This window comes from Salmo salar, chromosome 17 (assembly GCF_965601325.2).
Source record: "Salmo salar chromosome 17, fSalSal1, whole genome shotgun sequence".
NCBI lineage: Eukaryota > Metazoa > Chordata > Actinopteri > Salmoniformes > Salmonidae > Salmo > Salmo salar.
The window spans coordinates 39,705,001-39,724,895 of NC_138307.1; the positions used below are offsets into that span (position 1 = coordinate 39,705,001).

Below are 19,895 nucleotides of genomic sequence, written 5' to 3' on the forward strand. Positions count from 1 at the left end.
ATTTCACAGTGAGGTCTACTACACCTGTTGTATTCAGCATTTCACTGTGAGGTCTACTACACCTGTTGTATTCAGCATTTCACTGTGAGGTCTACTACACCTGTTGTATTCAGCATTTCACTGTGAGGTCTACTACACCTGTTGTATTCAGCATTTCACTGTGAGGTCTACTACACCTGTTGTATTCAGCATTTCACTGTGAGGTCTACTACACCTGTTGTATTCAGCATTTCACTGTGAGGTCTACTACACCTGTTGTATTCAGCATTTCACTGTGAGGTCTACTACACCTGTTGTATTCAGCATTTCACTGTGAGGTCTACTACACCTGTTGTATTCAGCATTTCACTGTGAGGTCTACTACACCTGTTGTATTCAGCATTTCACTGTGAGGTCTACTACACCTGTTGTATTCAGCATTTCACTGTAAGGTCTACTACACCTGTTGTATTCAGCATTTCACTGTGAGGTCTACTACACCTGTTGTATTCAGCATTTCACTGTGAGGTCTAGTACACCTGTTGTATTCAGCATTTCACTGTGAGGTCTACTACACCTGTTGTATTCAGCATTTCACTGTAAGGTCTACTACACCTGTTGTATTCAGCATTTCACTGTGAGGTCTACTACACCTGTTGTATTCAGCATTTCACTGTGAGGTCTACTACACCTGTTGTATTCAGCATTTCACTGTGAGGTCTACTACACCTGTTGTATTCAGCATTTCACTGTGAGGTCTACTACACCTGTTGTATTCAGCATTTCACTGTAAGGTCTACTACACCTGTTGTATTCAGCATTTCACTGTAAGGTCTACTACACCTGTTGTATTCAGCATTTCACTGTAAGGTCTACTACACCTGTTGTATTCAGCATTTCACTGTGAGGTCTACTACACCTGTTGTATTCAGCATTTCACTGTGAGGTCTACTACACCTGTTGCATGTGACTAATACAATTTGTTTTGATTTTGAAAGCAACATTAAAGTGTTGGTCCCATGTTTCAGGAACTGAAATACAAGATCACAGAAATGTCCAAGACGCACAAAAAGCGTATTTCTCTCAACAAATTTTGCACAAATGAATTTACATCCCTGTTAGTGAGCATTTCTCCTTTGCCAAGATAATCCATCCACCTGACAGGTGTGGCATATCAAGAAGCTGATTAAACATCACGATCGTTACACAGGTGCACCTTGTGTTGGGGACAAAAAAAAAAAAAAAAGGCCACTAAAATGTGAAGTTGTCGTCACACAACACAATGGCCACAGATGACAGAAGGTTTTTGAGGGAGCAGAGCAATTGGCATGCTGACTGCAGGAATATTCACCAGAGCTGTTGCCAGAGAATTTAAAATGTTAATTTCTCTACCATAAGCCGCCTTACGACGTCATTTTAGAGAATTTGGAAGTACGTCAAAAAACGGACTCACAACTGCAGACCAACGTGTATGGCTTGGCGTGGGCGAGCAGTTTGCTGATGTGAACGTTGTGAACAGAGCGCCCCACGGTGGCGGTGGGGTTACGTTACGGGGCCAGGCATAAGCTACGGACAACGAACACTATTATATTACATCGATGGCAATTTGAACGCGCAGAGATACCGGGACGAGATCCCTGAGGCCCCACTGTCGTGCTATTCATCCGCCGCCATCGCCTCATGTTTCAGCAGGATAATGAAACGGCCCCACCCCCCCTGTGTCGTAAAGGATTTGTATAAAATTCTCAGAAGCTGAAAATGACCCAAGTCTTCCACGGCCTGCGGACTCACCAGACATGTCAATCACTGAGCATCTCTCTACTCCCAGTCATGTGAAATCCATAGACGAGGGCCGAAAACATTTATTACAAATGACTGATGTTCTGGATATATACTGTTCTAGTAGCTGGTAGTATCTGGTCTCTCTCTCTCTCTTACTGTTCTAGTAGCTGGTAGTATCTGGTCTCTCTCTCTCTCTCTCTCTTACTGTTCTAGTAGCTGGTAGTATCTGGTCTCTCTCTCTCTTACTGTTCCAGTAGCTGGTAGTATCTGGTCTCTCTCTCTCTCTTACTGTTCTAGTAGCTGGTAGTATCTGGTCTCTCTCTCTCTTACTGTTCTAGTAGCTGGTAGTATCTGGTCTCTCTCTCTCTCTCTTACTGTTCTAGTAGCTGGTAGTATCTGGTCTCTCTCTCTCTCTCTTACTGTTCTAGTAGCTGGTAGTATCTGGTCTCTCTCTCTCTCTCTTACTGTTCTAGTAGCTGGTAGTATCTGGTCTCTCTCTCTCTCTTACTGTTCTAGTAGCTGGTAGTATCTGGTCTCTCTCTCTCTCTTACTGTTCTAGTAGCTGGTAGTATCTGGTCTCTCTCTCTCTTACTGTTCTAGTAGCTGGTAGTATCTGGTCTCTCTCTCTCTCTCTCTTACTGTTCCAGTAGCTGGTAGTATCTGGTCTCTCTCTCTCTCTTACTGTTCTAGTAGCTGGTAGTATCTGGTCTCTCTCTCTCTCTTACTGTTCTAGTAGCTGGTAGTATCTGGTCTCTCTCTCTCTCTTACTGTTCCAGTAGCTGGTAGTATCTGGTCTCTCTCTCTCTCTCTTACTGTTCTAGTAGCTGGTAGTATCTGGTCTCTCTCTCTCTCTTACTGTTCTAGTAGCTGGTAGTATCTGGTCTCTCTCTCTCTCTTACTGTTCTGGTAGCTGGTAGTATCTGGTCTCTCTCTCTCTCTTACTGTTCTAGTAGCTGGTAGTATCTGGTCTCTCTCTCTCTTACTGTTCTAGTAGCTGGTAGTATCTGGTCTCTCTCTCTCTCTCTTACTGTTCCAGTAGCTGGTAGTATCTGGTCTCTCTCTCTCTTACTGTTCTAGTAGCTGGTAGTATCTGGTCTCTCTCTCTCTCTTACTGTTCTAGTAGCTGGTAGTATCTGGTCTCTCTCTCTCTTACTGTTCTAGTAGCTGGTAGTATCTGGTCTCTCTCTCTCTCTATTACTGTTCTAGTAGCTGGTAGTATCTGATCTCTCTCTCTCTTACTGTTCTAGTAGCTGGTAGTATCTGGTCTCTCTCTCTCTTACTGTTCTAGTAGCTGGTAGTATCTGGTCTCTCTTACTGTTCTAGTAGCTGGTAGTATCTGGTCTCTCTCTCTCTCTCTCTTACTGTTCTAGTAGCTGGTAGTATCTGGTCTCTCTCTCTCTCTTACTGTTCTAGTAGCTGGTAGTATCTGGTCTCTCTCTCTTACTGTTCTAGTAGCTGGTAGTATCTGGTCTCTCTCTCTCTCTCTTACTGTTCTAGTAGCTGGTAGTATCTGGTCTCTCTCTCTCTCTCTTACAGTTCTAGTAGCTGGTAGTATCTGGTCTCTCTCTCTCTTACTGTTCTAGTAGCTGGTAGTATCTGGTCTCTCTCTCTCTCTTACTGTTCTAGTAGCTGGTAGTATCTGGTCTCTCTCTCTCTCTTACTGTTCTAGTAGCTGGTAGTATCTGGTCTCTCTCTCTCTCTTACTGTTCTAGTAGCTGGTAGTATCTGGTCTCTCTCTCTCTCTCTTACTGTTCTAGTAGCTGGTAGTATCTGGTCTCTCTCTCTCTCTCTTACTGTTCCAGTAGCTGGTAGTATCTGGTCTCTCTCTCTCTCTTACTGTTCTAGTAGCTGGTAGTATCTGGTCTCTCTCTTACTGTTCTAGTAGCTGGTAGTATCTGGTCTCTCTCTCTCTCTCTTACTGTTCTAGTAGCTGGTAGTATCTGGTCTCTCTCTCTCTCTTACTGTTCTAGTAGCTGGTAGTATCTGGTCTCTCTCTCACTCTCTCTCTCTTACTGTTCTAGTAGCTGGTAGTATCTGGTCTCTCTCTCTCTTACTGTTCCAGTAGCTGGTAGTATCTGGTCTCTCTCTCTCTCTCTTACTGTTCTAGTAGCTGGTAGTATCTGGTCTCTCTCTCTCTTACTGTTCTAGTAGCTGGTAGTATCTGGTCTCTCTCTCTCTCTCTTACTGTTCTAGTAGCTGGTAGTATCTGGTCTCTCTCTCTCTCTTACTGTTCTAGTAGCTGGTAGTATCTGGTCTCTCTCTCTCTCTCTTACTGTTCTAGTAGCTGGTAGTATCTGGTCTCTCTCTCTCTCTCTTACTGTTCTAGTAGCTGATAGTATCTGGTCTCTCTCTCTCTCTCTCTCTTACTGTTCTAGTAGCTGGTAGTATCTGGTCTCTCTCGCTCTCTCTTACAGTTCTAGTAGCTGGTAGTATCTGGTCTCTCTCTCTCTCTTACTGTTCTAGTAGCTGGTAGTATCTGGTCTCTCTCTCTCTCTTACTGTTCTAGTAGCTGGTAGTATCTGGTCTCTCTCTCTCTCTTACTGTTCTAGTAGCCGGTAGTATCTGGTCTCTCTCTCTCTCTCTTACTGTTCTAGTAGCTGGTAGTATCTGGTCTCTCTCTCTCTCTCTTACTGTTCTAGTAGCTGGTAGTATCTGGTCTCTCTCTCTCTCTCTTACTGTTCCAGTAGCTGGTAGTATCTGGTCTCTCTCTTACTGTTCTAGTAGCTGGTAGTATCTGGTCTCTCTCTCTCTTACTGTTCTAGTAGCTGGTAGTATCTGGTCTCTCTCTCTCTCTCTTACTGTTCTAGTAGCTGGTAGTATCTGGTCTCTCTCTCTCTCTTACTGTTCCAGTAGCTGGTAGTATCTGGTCTCTCTCTCTCTCTTTCTGTTCTAGTAGCTGGTAATATCTGGTCTCTCTCTCTCTCTTACTGTTCCAGTAGCTGGTAGTATCTGGTCTCTCTCTCTCTCTCTTACTGTTCTAGTAGCTGGTAGTATCTGGTCTCTCTCTCTCTTACTGTTCTAGTAGCTGGTAGTATCTGGTCTCTCTCTCTCTCTTACTGTTCTAGTAGCTGGTAGTATCTGGTCTCTCTCTCTCTTACTGTTCTAGTAGCTGGTAGTATCTGGTCTCTCTCTCTCTCTCTTACTGTTCTAGTAGCTGGTAGTATCTGGTCTCTCTCTCTCTCTTACTGTTCTAGTAGCTGGTAGTATCTGGTCTCTCTCTCTCTCTTACTGTTCTAGTAGCTGGTAGTATCTGGTCTCTCTCTCTCTCTCTTACTGTTCTAGTAGCTGGTAGTATCTGGTCTCTCTCCCTCTTACTGTTCTAGTAGCTGGTAGTATCTGGTCTCTCTCTCTCTTACTGTTCTAGTAGCTGGTAGTATCTGGTCTCTCTCTCTCTCTTACTGTTCTAGTAGCTGGTAGTATCTGGTCTCTCTCTCTCTTACTGTTCTAGTAGCTGGTAGTATCTGGTCTCTCTCTCTCTCTTACTGTTCTAGTAGCTGGTAGTATCTGGTCTCTCTCTCTCTCTCTTACTGTTCTAGTAGCTGGTAGTATCTGGTCTCTCTCTCTCTCTCTTACTGTTCTAGTAGCTGATAGTATCTGGTCTCTCTCTCTCTCTCTCTCTTACTGTTCTAGTAGCTGGTAGTATCTGGTCTCTCTCGCTCTCTCTTACAGTTCTAGTAGCTGGTAGTATCTGGTCTCTCTCTCTCTCTTACTGTTCTAGTAGCTGGTAGTATCTGGTCTCTCTCTCTCTCTTACTGTTCTAGTAGCTGGTAGTATCTGGTCTCTCTCTCTCTCTTACTGTTCTAGTAGCTGGTAGTATCTGGTCTCTCTCTCTCTCTCTTACTGTTCTAGTAGCTGGTAGTATCTGGTCTCTCTCTCTCTCTCTTACTGTTCTAGTAGCTGGTAGTATCTGGTCTCTCTCTCTCTCTCTTACTGTTCCAGTAGCTGGTAGTATCTGGTCTCTCTCTTACTGTTCTAGTAGCTGGTAGTATCTGGTCTCTCTCTCTCTTACTGTTCTAGTAGCTGGTAGTATCTGGTCTCTCTCTCTCTCTCTTACTGTTCTAGTAGCTGGTAGTATCTGGTCTCTCTCTCTCTCTTACTGTTCCAGTAGCTGGTAGTATCTGGTCTCTCTCTCTCTCTTTCTGTTCTAGTAGCTGGTAATATCTGGTCTCTCTCTCTCTCTTACTGTTCCAGTAGCTGGTAGTATCTGGTCTCTCTCTCTCTCTCTTACTGTTCTAGTAGCTGGTAGTATCTGGTCTCTCTCTCTCTTACTGTTCTAGTAGCTGGTAGTATCTGGTCTCTCTCTCTCTCTTACTGTTCTAGTAGCTGGTAGTATCTGGTCTCTCTCTCTCTTACTGTTCTAGTAGCTGGTAGTATCTGGTCTCTCTCTCTCTCTCTTACTGTTCTAGTAGCTGGTAGTATCTGGTCTCTCTCTCTCTCTTACTGTTCTAGTAGCTGGTAGTATCTGGTCTCTCTCTCTCTCTTACTGTTCTAGTAGCTGGTAGTATCTGGTCTCTCTCTCTCTCTCTTACTGTTCTAGTAGCTGGTAGTATCTGGTCTCTCTCCCTCTTACTGTTCTAGTAGCTGGTAGTATCTGGTCTCTCTCTCTCTTACTGTTCTAGTAGCTGGTAGTATCTGGTCTGTCTCTCTCTCTCTTACTGTTCCAGTAGCTGGTAGTATCTGGTCTCTCTCTCTCTCTTACTGTTCCAGTAGCTGGTAGTATCTGGTCTGTCTCTCTCTTACTGTTCTAGTAGCTGGTAGTATCTGGTCTCTCTCTCTCTCTCTTACTGTTCTAGTAGCTGGTAGTATCTGGTCTCTCTCTCTCTCTTACTGTTCCAGTAGCTGGTAGTATCTGGTCTCTCTCTCTCTCTCTCTTACTGTTCCAGTAGCTGGTAGTATCTGGTCTCTCTCTCTTACTGTTCTAGTAGCTGGTAGTATCTGGTCTCTCTCTCTCTCTCTCTTACTGTTCTAGTAGCTGGTAGTATCTGGTCTCTCTCTCTCTCTTACTGTTCTAGTAGCTGGTAGTATCTGGTCTCTCTCTCTCTTACTGTTCTAGTAGCTGGTAGTATCTGGTCTCTCTCTCTCTTACTGTTCTAGTAGCTGGTAGTATCTGGTCTCTCTCTCTCTCTCTCTTACAGTTCTAGTAGCTGGTAGTATCTGGTCTCTCTCTCTCTCTTACTGTTCCAGTAGCTGGTCGTATCTGGTCTGTGTTTCTCTCTCTCCCTTCGTTGCTCTGTCCTTCTCCAGCACTGCATTGTCCCGCGTCTCACGGAGGTTCCTAGAGGACAGACAGAAGCAGTATGGGTAAGAATTAAAACCATGCAGAATAAACAAACAATTTGTGTTTAATACATGTGAATTTGCCTCTCTATCAAAATATGTCTCAAATGGTACCTATGGTTGCTGGTCAAAAGTAGTGCACTACTGAATAGGGTGCATAACACAGTGAAAGAGTCCCTCTAGTGGACACAGTACTGTATTCAGGACACCTGTTCTCTCTCTCTCTGGTACATCTCTATAAACTCACCTGTTTTCTCTCTCTCTCTCTGGTACATCTCTATAAACTCACCTGTTTTCTCTCTCTCTCTGGTACATCTCTATAATCTCACCTGTTCTCTCTCTCTGGTACATCTCTATAATCTCACCTGTTCTCTCTCTGGTACATCTCTATAATCCCACCTGTTCTCTCTCTCTCTCTGGTACATCTCTATAATCTCACCTGTTCTCTCTCTCTCTCTCTCTGGTACATCTCTATAATCCCACCTGTTCTCTCTCTCTGGTACATCTCTATAATCTCACCTGTTCTCTCTCTCTCTGGTACATCTCTATAATCTCACCTGTTCTCTCTCTCTCTGGTACATCTCTATAATCTCACCTGTTCTCTCTCTCTCTCTGGTACATCTCTATAATCTCACCTGTTCTCTCTCTCTCTCTCTCTCTCTGGTACATCTCTATAATCCCACCTGTTCTCTCTCTCTGGTACATCTCTATAATCCCACCTGTTCTCTCTCTCTCTCTGGTACATCTCTATAATCCCACCTGTTCTCTCTCTCTGGTACATCTCTATAATCCCACCTGTTCTCTCTCTCTCTGGTACATCTCTATAATCTCACCTGTTTTCTCTCTCTCTCTCTCTGGTACATCTCTATAATCTCACCTGTTCTCTCTCTCTCTCTCTCTCTGGTACATCTCTATAATCTCACCTGTTCTCTCTCTGGTACATCTCTATAATCTCACCTGTTCTCTCTCTGGTACATCTCTATAATCTCACCTGTTCTCTCTCTCTCTCTCTCTCTCTGGTACATCTCTATAATCTCACCTGTTCTCTCTCTCTCTGGTACATCTGTATAATCTCACCTGTTCTCTCTCTCTCTGGTACATCTCTATAATCTCACCTGTTCTCTCTCTCTCTGGTACATCTCTATAATCCCACCTGTTCTCTCTCTCTCTCTCTGGTACATCTCTATAATCTCACCTGTTCTCTCTCTCTGGTACATCTCTATAATCCCACCTGTTCTCTCTCTGGTACATCTCTATAATCTCACCTGTTCTCTCTCTCTCTGGTACATCTCTATAATCTCACCTGTTCTCTCTCTCTCTGGTACATCTCTATAATCCCACCTGTTCTCTCTCTCTCTCTCTGGTACATCTCTATAATCTCACCTGTTCTCTCTCTCTGGTACATCTCTATAATCTCACCTCTTCTCTCTCTCTCTGGTACATCTCTATAATCCCACCTGTTCTCTCTCTCTCTGGTACATCTCTATAATCTCACCTGTTCTCTCTCTCTCTGGTACATCTATAATCTCACCTGTTCTCTCTCTCTCTCTGGTACATCTCTATAATCTCACCTCTTCTCTCTCTCTCTGGTACATCTCTATAATCCCACCTGTTCTCTCTCTCTCTGGTACATCTCTATAATCTCACCTGTTCTCTCTCTCTCTCTCTCTGGTACATCTCTATAATCTCACCTGTTCTCGCTCTCTCTCTCTGGTACATCTCTATAATCTCACCTGTTCTCTCTCTCTGGTACATCTCTATAATCTCACCTGTTCTCTCTCTCTCTGGTACATCTCTATAATCCCACCTGTTCTCTCTCTCTCTCTGGTACATCTCTATAATCGCACCTGTTCTCTCTCTGGTACATCTCTATAATCCCACCTGTTCTCTCTCGCTCTCTGGTACATCTCTATAATCTCACCTGTTCTCTCTCTCTCTCTGGTACATCTCTATAATCTCACCTGTTCTCTCTCTCTGGTACATCTCTATAATCCTCACCTGTTCTCTCTCTCTCAGGTACATCTCTATAATCTCACCTGTTCTCTCTCTCTCTGGTACATCTCTATAATCTCACCTGTTCTCTCTCTCTCTCTGGTACATCTCTATAATCTCACCTGTTCTCTCTCTCTCTGGTACATCTCTATAATCTCCACCACCTGTTCTCTCTCTCTCTCTCTGGTACATCTCTATAATCTCACCTGTTCTCTCTCTCTCTGGTACATCTCTATAATCTCACCTGTTCTCTCTCTCTCTGGTAACATCTATAATCTCACCTGTTCTCTCTCTCTCTCTGGTACATCTCTATAATCTCACCTCTTCTCTCTCTCTCTGGTACATCTCTATAATCTCACCTGTTCTCTCTCTCTCTGGTACATCTCTATAATCTCAGGGTACATCTCTATAATCTCACCTGTTCTCTCTCTCTCTCTCTCTGGTACATCTCTATAATCTCACCTGTTCTCTCTCTCTCTCTCTCATCTCTATAATCCCACCTGTTCTCTCTCTCTCTCTGGTACATCTCTATAATCTCACCTGTTCTCTCTCTCTGGTACATCTCTATAATCTCACCTGTTCTCTCTCTCTCTCTGGTACATCTCTATAATCTCACCTGTTCTCTCTCGTCTCTCTCTGGTACATCTCTATAATCTCACCTGTTCTCTCTCGCTTTCTCTCTCTCTGGTACATCTCTATAATCTCACCTGTTCTCTCTCTCTCTGGTACATCTATAATCTCACCTGTTCTCTCTCTCTCTCTGGTACATCTCTATAATCTCACCTCTTCTCTCTCTCTGGTACATCTCTATAATCTCACCTGTTCTCTCTCTCTCTGGTACATCTCTATAATCTCAGGTAACATCTCTATAATCTCACCTGTTCTCTCTCTCTCTCTCTCTGGTACATCTCTATAATCTCACCTGTTCTCTCTCTCTCTCTCTCTGGTACATCTCTATAATCCCACCTGTTCTCTCCTCTCTCTCTCTCTCTCTTACATCTCTATAATCCCACCTGTTTCTCTCTCTGGTACATCTCTATAATCCCACCTGTTCTCTCTCTCGTACATCTCTATAATCCCACCTGTTCTCTCTCTGGTACATCTCTATAATCTCACCTGTTCTCTCTCTGGTACATCTCTATAATCTCACCTGTTCTCTCTCTCTCTGGTTACATCTCTATAATCCCACCTGTTCTCTCTCTCTCTCTCTGGTACATCTCTATAATCTCACCTGTTCTCTCTCTCTCTCTGGTACATCTCTATAATCTCACCTGTTCTCTCTCTCTCTGGTACATCTCTATAATCTCACCTGTTCTCTCTCCTCTCTGGTACATCTCTATAATCCCACCTGTTCTCTCTCTCTCTCTGGTACATCTCTATAATCTCAGGTACATCTCTATAATCTCACCTGTTCTCTCTCTCTCTCTCTCTGGTACATCTCTATAATCTCACCTGTTCTCTCTCTCTCTCTCTGGTACATCTCTATAATCCCACCTGTTCTCTCTCTCTCTCTCTCTCTCTTACATCTCTATAATCCCACCTGTTTCTCTCTCTGGTACATCTCTATAATCCCACCTGTTCTCTCTCTCGTACATCTCTATAATCCCACCTGTTCTCTCTCTGGTACATCTCTATAATCTCACCTGTTCTCTCTCTGGTACATCTCTATAATCTCACCTGTTCTCTCTCTCTCTGGTACATCTCTATAATCCCACCTGTTCTCTCTCTCTCTCTCTGGTACATCTCTATAATCTCACCTGTTCTCTCTCTCTCTCTGGTACATCTCTATAATCTCACCTGTTCTCTCTCTCTCTGGTACAATCTCTATAATCTCACCTGTTCTCTCTCTCTCTGGTACATCTCTATAATCCCACCTGTTCTCTCTCTCTCTCTGGTACATCTCTATAATCCCACCTGTTCTCTCTCTCTCTCTGGTACATCTCTATAATCTCACCTGTTCTCTCTCTCTCTCTGGTACATCTCTATAATCTCACCTGTTCTCTCTCTCTCTCTGGTACATCTCTATAATCCCACCTGTTCTCTCTCTGGTACATCTCTATAATCCCACCTGTTCTCTCTCGTACATCTCTATAATCCCACCTGTTCTCTCTCTGGTACATCTCTATAATCCCACCTGTTCTCTCTCTCTCTCTGGTACATCTCTATAATCCCACCTGTTCTCTCTCTCGTACATCTCCTTTGAGGTCCTCTGCAGGCTGTCGATCTCCTGGCTGGTCTTCAGACGAATGTTCTCCAGCTCCTCAGACAGTTTATTCTCGTACTCTGTCTTGTAGTGGTCTCTGTGGAACAAAACATTATATTATATCCATTAACACCACACGCTGCATTAACACCACACGCTGCATTAACACCACACGCTGCATTAACACCACACGCTGCATTAACACAACACGCTGCATTAACACCGCATTAACACTGCATTATCACAACACGCTGCAGTAACAACACACTGCATTGACACTGCATTAACACAACACGCTGCATTAACACAACACACTGCATTAACACAACACATGGCATTAACACTGCATTAACACTGCATTAACACAACACGCTGCATTAACACACTGCATTAACACAACACACATCATTAACACCACACACATCATTAACACCACACACTGCATTAACACAACACACAGCATTAACACAACACGCTGCAGTAACACTACACACTGCATTAACACAACACGCTGCAGTAACACTACACACTGCAGTAACACTACACACTGCATTAACACAACACACAGCATTTACACAACACGCTGCAGTAACACTACACACTGCATTAACACAACACACAGCATTAACACTGCATTAACACTGCATTAACACTGCATTAACACAACACGCTGCATTAACACTGCATTAACACCACACACTGCATTAACACAGCACACTGCATTAACACAGCACACTGCATTAACACAGCACACTGCATTAACACAGCACACTGCATTAACACAGCACACTGCATTAACACAGCACACTGCATTAACACAGCACAATGCATTAACACAGCACACTGCATTAACAACACACCAAACTGCATTAACACCACCCGCTGCATTAACACCACACACTGCATTAACACCACACACTGCATTAACACCACCCGCTGCATTAACACCACACGCAGCATTATCTTCCACACGCTACATTAACACCACACACTGCATTAACACCACACACTGCATTAACACACTGCATTAACACAACACGCTGCATTAACACGCTGCATTAACACAACACACTGCATTAACACACTGCATTAACACAACACACTGCATTAACCCACTGCATTAACCCACTGCATTAACACACTGCATTAACACACTGCATTAACACAACCCACTGCATTAGCACACTGCATTAACACACTGCATTAACACAACACACGGCATTAACACAACACACATCATTAACACCACACACTGCATTAACACACCATTAACACCACACGCTGCATTAACACAACACGCTGCATTAACACTGCATTAACACAACACACGGCATTTACACAACACGCGGCATTAACACAACACGCTGCATTAACACAACACGCTGCATTGACACTGCATTAACACAACACGCTGCATTAACACAACACACTGCATTAACACAACACACATCATTAACACCACACACTGCATTAACACAACACGCTGCATTAACACAACACGCTGCATTAACACAACACACATCATTAACACCACACACTGCATTAACACAACACACAGCATTTACACAACACGCTGCATTAACACAACACACTGCATTAACACTGCATTAACACAACACACTGCATTAACACAACACGCTGCATTAACACTGCATTAACACAACACACTGCATTAACACAACACGCTGCATTAACACTGCATTAACACCACACACTGCATTAACACCACACACTGCATTAACACAGCACACTGCATTAACAACACACACTGCATTAACAACAAACTGCATTAACAACACAACAAACTGCATTAACACCACACGCTGCATTAACCCCACACGCTGCATTAACCCCACACGCTGCATTAACCCCACACGCTGCATTAACCCCACACGCTGCATTAACCCCACACAGTGCATTAACACCACACAGTGCATTAACACCACACACTGCATTAACACCACACACTGCATTAACACGCTGCATTAACACAACACGCTGCATTAACACGCTGCATTAACACAACACACTGCATTAACACACTGCATTAACCCACTGCATTAACACAACCCACTGCATTAACCCACCCCACTGCATTAACCCACTGCATTAACCCACTGCATTAACACAACACACTGCATTAACACAACACACTGCATTAACACAACACACTGCATTAACCCACTGCATTAACCCACTGCATTAACACAACACACTGCATTAACACAACACACTGCATTAAGCCACTGCATTAACACAGTGCATTAACACAACACACTGCATTAAGCCACTGCATTAACCCACTGCATTAACCCACTGCATTAACCCAACACACTGCATTAACACACTGCATTAACCCAACACACTGCATTAACCCAACACACTGCATTAACCCACTGCATTAACCCGATCTGTCCCCAGTTCTCACCGCTACGTATTCAGTGATAGACAGTCTCTCCTCGGGGATATCTCGGAGCTCCTTGTATTTGTCCTCAGTGAGCTCCAGGTCCCTGAGGCTGCGTCGCAGGTCTCCTGCCTTGTCACACAGCTGTCTGTTGGTCTCCTCCAGCTGCTTCTGCCTCAGTAGGATCACATCCATCTCCTGCTTCCTCAGAGCCTGCTGCTTCCTACAGGACAGACAGAGAACCCACACTTGACTCGAGGCAAATATCAAGGAGAGCTTCCTTTCCATGCCTGCTCGGAGGAACATCTTCCAATCCTTTAGAGTCTGGGTTCAGCAAGGTGTGTCGACCTCTACGACCATTACGACCGATCAGAGAGACTCTGTATCAGATATATTATTATGGCTAAAGGTTAGTCAAGGTCTCAGCTCTGTTCCTACCTGCTCTCATCCTGGGTGAGTTGGAGCTGTCCCAGTCTCAGAGCCAGTACCTGTTAGTCAAGGTCTCAGCTCTGTTCCTACCTGCTCTCATCCTGGGTGAGTTGGAGCTGTCTGTCCAGTCTCAGAGCCAGGACCTGTTAGTCAAGGCCTCAGCTCTGTTCCTACCTGCTCTCATCCTGGGTGAGTTGGAGCTGGCTGTCCAGTCTCAGAGCCAGGACCTGTTTCTGGTGCAGGGCAACATTCAGCCTCTCCTCCAGCTCCTCCGTCTAGGGAACACAGAGCACAGAACAAGTAGTGTGATACATCAGCGTGTCACGAATGACCCTTTATTATAGTGCACTACTTCAGCCGGACAGGACAAACCCCGTTCTGGTGATATCTAGTATATATAACCTGAATAAATCTAAAACGGCAGCACGTTTTTGGCCTCCTTTAGCAGTTTCTACCTGATTTTATTTATTTATTTTATTTCACCTTTATTTAACCAGGTAGGCTAGTTGAGAACAAGTCCTTTATTTAACCAGGTTAGGCTAGTTGAGAACAAGTCCTTTATTTAACCAGGTTAGGCTAGTTGAGAACAAGTCCTTTATTTAACCAGCTAGGCTAGTTGAGAACAAGTCCTTTATTTAACCAGGTAGGCTAGTTGAGAACAAGTCCTTTATTTAACCAGGTAGGCTAGTTGAGAACAAGTCCTTTATTTAACCAGGTAGGCTAGTTGAGAACAAGTCCTTTATTTAACCAGGTAGGCTAGTTGAGAACAAGTTCTCATTTACAACTGCGACCTGGTCAAGATAAAGCAAAGCAGTTCGACAACATACAACAACACAGAGTTACACATGGAGTAAAACAAACATACAGTCAACAACACAGAAAAATAAGTCTATATACAATGTGAGCAAATGAGGTGAGATAAGGGAGGTAAAGGCAATAAATAGGCCATGGTGGCAAAGTAATTACAATATAGCAATTAAAAACCGGAATGGTAGATGTGCAGAAGATGAATGTGCAAAGTAGAAATACTGGGGTGCAAAGGAGCAAAATAAATAAATAAATACAGTAGAGGAAGAGGTAGCTGTTTGGGCTAAATTATAGATGGGCTATGTACAGGTGCAGGGATCTGTGAGCTGCTCTGACAGCTGGTGCTTAAAGCTAGTGAGGGAGATATTGGTCTCCAGCTTCAGAGATTTTTGCAGTTCGTTCCAGTCATTGGCAGCAGAGAACTGGAAGGAGAGACGACCAAAAGAGGAATTGGCTTTGGGGGTGACCAGTGAGACATACCTGCTGGAGCGCGTGCTACGAGTGGATGCTGCTATGGTGACCAGCGAGCGGAGATAAGATGGGACTTTACCTAGCTGAGACTTGTAGATGACCTGGAGCCTGTGATTAACTACAATACCATGAGAAATGCACGTTGAAAGGACAGGTTGTGGTTGGAGCTAAAAGACTAGGACTAAAAAAACAACAGGTAAACTAATTGGAAATTATCCTGGGTCTGTAAAATGTATATAGGTTCACAACTTTTGTGAAACAACACAGTTAAAATTGTTTACGGCAAATAGAAATCCAAACTGGACGGTGTTCAGGAGATAGATGGGAGGGGTTGAGGGGAGCTGAAGGATGGGACTGGATGGTGTTCAGGAGATAGATGGGAGGGGTTGAGGGGAGCTGAAGGATGGGACTGGACGGTGTTCAGGAGATAGATGGGAGGGGGGAAGAAAAGGCAGCCAACAAGTACTCAGCAAGACTGTTGGAAAAATAATTCCAGGTGAAGCTGGTTGAGAGAATGCCAAGAGTGTGCAAAGCTGACATCAAGGCAAAGGGTGGCTACTTTGAAGAATCTAAAATATATTTTGATTTGTTTTAACACTTTATGAGTAAATGTTTTTTTTTTTAACTTTGGCTGACATGGGGCTAGTTGATCTGGACATTTCTGACAAGTTATAAATATCTCTCTATGGTCTGTAATGACGGACATGACAAGAGGACCTGATGATGCACTACCCAATTTAGACATTACACCTTGTGTATTCTACTATTAAAACCTTCCCTGTGGCTCAGTTGGTAAAGCATGGTGTTTGCAACGCCAGCATGGTGTGTGCAACGCCAGGGTTGTGGGTTTGATTCCCACGGGGGGCCAGTACAACAAAAAAAATATGCATGAAATGAAAATGAAATGTATGTATTCACTACTGTAAGTCGCTCTGGATAAGAGCGTCTGCTAAATGACTAAAAAATGTTTAAAAAAAAAAAGTTAAACTGTCAAGAGTAAACTGATAGCAGGACAGATGGTTTTTTTTTTTTATGTCACATGCTCCATAGACAACAAGTGTAGACGTAACAGTGAAATGCTTACTTACAGGTCATTTCCCAAACAATGCACAGTTAAAGATAACATGAATGAGATCCTAGCTAACTAATTAACTTACCTTTGTCAAGTGGTCCACTTTCATGTTATCTATGATGAGATTTTTCTGCGACATCTCTATTTTCAACAGCTGAAGGTTGTGCAGGAGCTCCTTCCTCTCGATGAGTTGTCGGGTGACTTTCTGGGTCCCGGTGCGGTCTCGTTCGTCTGAAGACGAGATGTCTTCCGTGGGCACCGTGGTCTCCAGACTCAACTCTTCCGACTCCTCTAGCGAGCTGGAGATGTTCACCGATGGGTTTTTCTGCTTCTTCGGAGGCATTTTGAAGCTAGATTTTTTTTTTAAACGTTCACTACTTGTTTTACAAAAGCGAGGTAGCTATCTGCTTTTGTCAGCTAACTACTAGCATATACCTTTAGTATTACCGAAGATTTAAGAAGGATTAGCGAACTCAAGAGTTCAAGGACATTAAGGTGTTAGTTAGCCTAGTTACATGATTGTACAAGCTAGCTAAAGACGTCGACTGTTGCACGACATATTAACTGGTAACTAGCTCTTTGTCTGTGGTTACATTAACCGTTAGCTAGTGTACAGTACTAGTAGTTACCTAGTTATAGTTAGCTAACGTCGAACTGTTGGAAAAGTTCACTGTTCAACAGGTAGCTTCCTAGCTAGTTGGCTAATTCCGTAACAAATTATTCGTTTTTTGTCATATCCATAAATGAAATTGTTCGTTTTTTTTAGCACTTATCTTCGCGAAAACAACCCTAAATGTTTTGGTGGTCGCTGTTTTTATTAATTTCAACGGTCCCGCTCCGAGCCGCATAGCAACCGCCACTAGCGGATCACAACAAACAAACGGAAGTGACAAAAACGGAAGTCACGTAGATTGTTTGCAACCACATAAAATGTCCGCCGGAAACAGCAACATTTAATAATTATTTATTCACCTGTTATAGCGCTATTTATTACATAAAGAATCTCAAAGCGCTTTAAAGAAACAAAACAAGACATTAATGAGATTGACAGTTAGTAGAAAATTCATGGCTTGAGTGGTCATCTGAGGGAGGTGGAGAATCGGGGAGAGAAAGTCCAGGGGGCAGGCAGGCAGCATGGTTTTCTTCTTCGAGGTTTTATTGGTGAACTACATCCAAAAATGGTGTATTGCCACCACCTACTGGGTGGGGTGAAAACAAAAACTTTAACCACAAAAAAAAAAATAATAATAATAATAATAATAATGTAAACATATTTTAATCCCAGAAATAGTTCATCTACATTAACAATGATATCGATCTTTCTTGACTTACTTTCAACTTGTGCAGTTCCGTTTATCACCAATGCTATAAATGACACAGAGTCCACTTTCTTCACATTAAGGATTGCTGGTTCCTGCTGTTGATTCTTAGTCTGTGGTGAAGGCTCCAATGCAGGCATACCATTCTGCAATACCGCCGGACCTTCATACTCACTCTTACAACCCCCTTTTGATAGCCTCTGCATAGGAGACACTCAACTGCCCTGATTTTAGCAACCTCAGTCTCTTTCACCCTACATCGGGAACTCCAATGATTGCGCCTTCATGCTCCCCACCACAGTCCTTGTCCATTCTCTTCTACTAGAGATTTAGCATCTCATACATAGTGGTGTTTCATGGCTAAAAAAATCCTATGAGACTCCAGGATTGACCCCCTAGACAGGTGTCCTCCCTAGACAGGTGTCCTCCCTAGATGCCTGTCCTCCCTAGACAGGTGTCCTCCCTAGACAGGTGTCCTCCCTAGACAGGTGTCCTCCCTAGATAAGGTGTCCTCCCTAGACAGGTGTCCTCCCTAGACAGGTGTCCTCCCTAGATAAGGTGTCCTCCCTAGACAGGTGCCCTCCCTAGACAGGTGTCCTCCCTAGACAGGTGTCCTCCCTAGACAGGTGTCCTCCCTAGACGCCTGTCCTCCCTAGACAGATGTCCTCCCTAGACAGGTGTCCTCCCTAGACAGGTGTCCTCCCTAGACAGGTGTCCTACATTATATTCATCAGCTTGTTTGATGTCCAACAGACATTTATTCTGTTCCTCAGAAACACAAGAAATCCGAACTAACCCACTTCTCATTCTCATCACTGATTTGACTTTACTCAATGCTTTTGCCATAATTTTGGATGTTTCGGAAAACGGGTTCCACAAATCAGGCATATGCCGCTCTTTCAAATCAAATGACATATTATTGGTCACATACACAAATTTGTATTATTATTATTGCAGCAATAATACCAATATTACATATCAATACAGGGACATTCCTGTGAATACAATAAAACGTTTAAAAAAAAACACCACGCGATGTATATAAACCCTAGATGTATTTAAACCATGGGATTGATGATTCTGCGTATTGGCCATTGAGAGGCTTTGAAGCCACTGGTCGGCCATATTGCCACTCCCCAGTAGGCGCAGTCTTCCATTGGAATGAATGTAATTCTACAGTATTTCAATTAAAGATGCACTATGCAGAAATCGCTCCACCATTTCCTGGTTGTTAACATTAGAATAGTTTGCCTCATTTCAGTTTATGTGACAAAACAAGCAAGTCATAGTGTAGAGAATCATTGTAGCATCTAAACCGCTGTGAAATATATTAGCAATAACCAACATGTTTTATTTTCAGCTGTTTGAAGCTGGTGTACAAAACCTAAAGTAAAGGACACAAAAACGAAACTTACAGGAAGCATAGAAATAGCACACATAGGACACATCTACTGATTCTTAGACTTGCTTTCAATGAGAATGACAGATCTATAACACGCATTTCTATGTGAATTTGGTGGGGTATTCCAAAAATGTATATATTGCAGCTTTAAATGTTTCAAGGACAAAAGTATTTAAGTATTTTCCTGTTCTAGTGGGGACAATAACATATGTAATCTAAAACAATTATACTTGAAAGGAAAATGTTTTAATATTTTTTATTTATTTTATGTTTCGCTCACACAATATAATTTAAAAGTATGCATTAAGGTGTCTGTAATAGAATAAACGTGGCAAAAAAAAAACAATGTAGAATATTTAGCTAGCAGCCTCCATGGAAATTCGCTATTAATTGTGCTAATTTTGTTAGCATTCTGATAATAGACGCGCAATGGGTTTTTTAGCGGGTTTTTTTGGAGCTCCCTTTCAATAGATTCCAAAATATGTTTTACAACGGAAACGTATACAAAACAAAATGTAAAAAAAAAAATGTATTTGCTACATGTCTGTATTTGAATTGATATAATGTGGATTAGTTTTATTATTATTATTTTTTTAATAATTTCTTTGTGGAATACCTCTGACTGTTATGTTTATGTTTTAAATGTTACTGTTAATAAAATTTTAAATTTTAAAATAATAATAATAATAATAATAAAATGTTTTACAACGGTGGGGGAGTGCCAAGATGGAGGCACGGTGGCTTCAACACAGCGCCCC

General features: G+C 42.9%; 1 protein-coding gene across 1 annotated transcript in view; it reads right to left on the bottom strand.

Moving 5' to 3' along the window:
* The window catches only part of LOC106575026 (progesterone-induced-blocking factor 1), a 59,886-nt gene extending 42,572 nt beyond the window's left edge, over positions 1-17,314 (bottom strand). Inside the window, exons 1-6 of the mRNA XM_082963319.1 lie at positions 16,502-17,314; positions 14,241-14,341; positions 13,640-13,860; positions 11,502-11,511; positions 11,205-11,330; positions 6,938-7,036 (exon numbers count right to left, since the gene is read on the bottom strand). Of these exons, the coding sequence (XP_082819445.1) occupies positions 6,938-7,036; positions 11,205-11,330; positions 11,502-11,511; positions 13,640-13,860; positions 14,241-14,341; positions 16,502-16,759 (815 nt within the window). The 5' untranslated portion in view covers positions 16,760-17,314. The remainder of the gene's footprint in view (positions 1-6,937; positions 7,037-11,204; positions 11,331-11,501; positions 11,512-13,639; positions 13,861-14,240; positions 14,342-16,501) is intronic.
* Between the last annotated feature and the right edge of the window lie 2,581 nt (positions 17,315-19,895).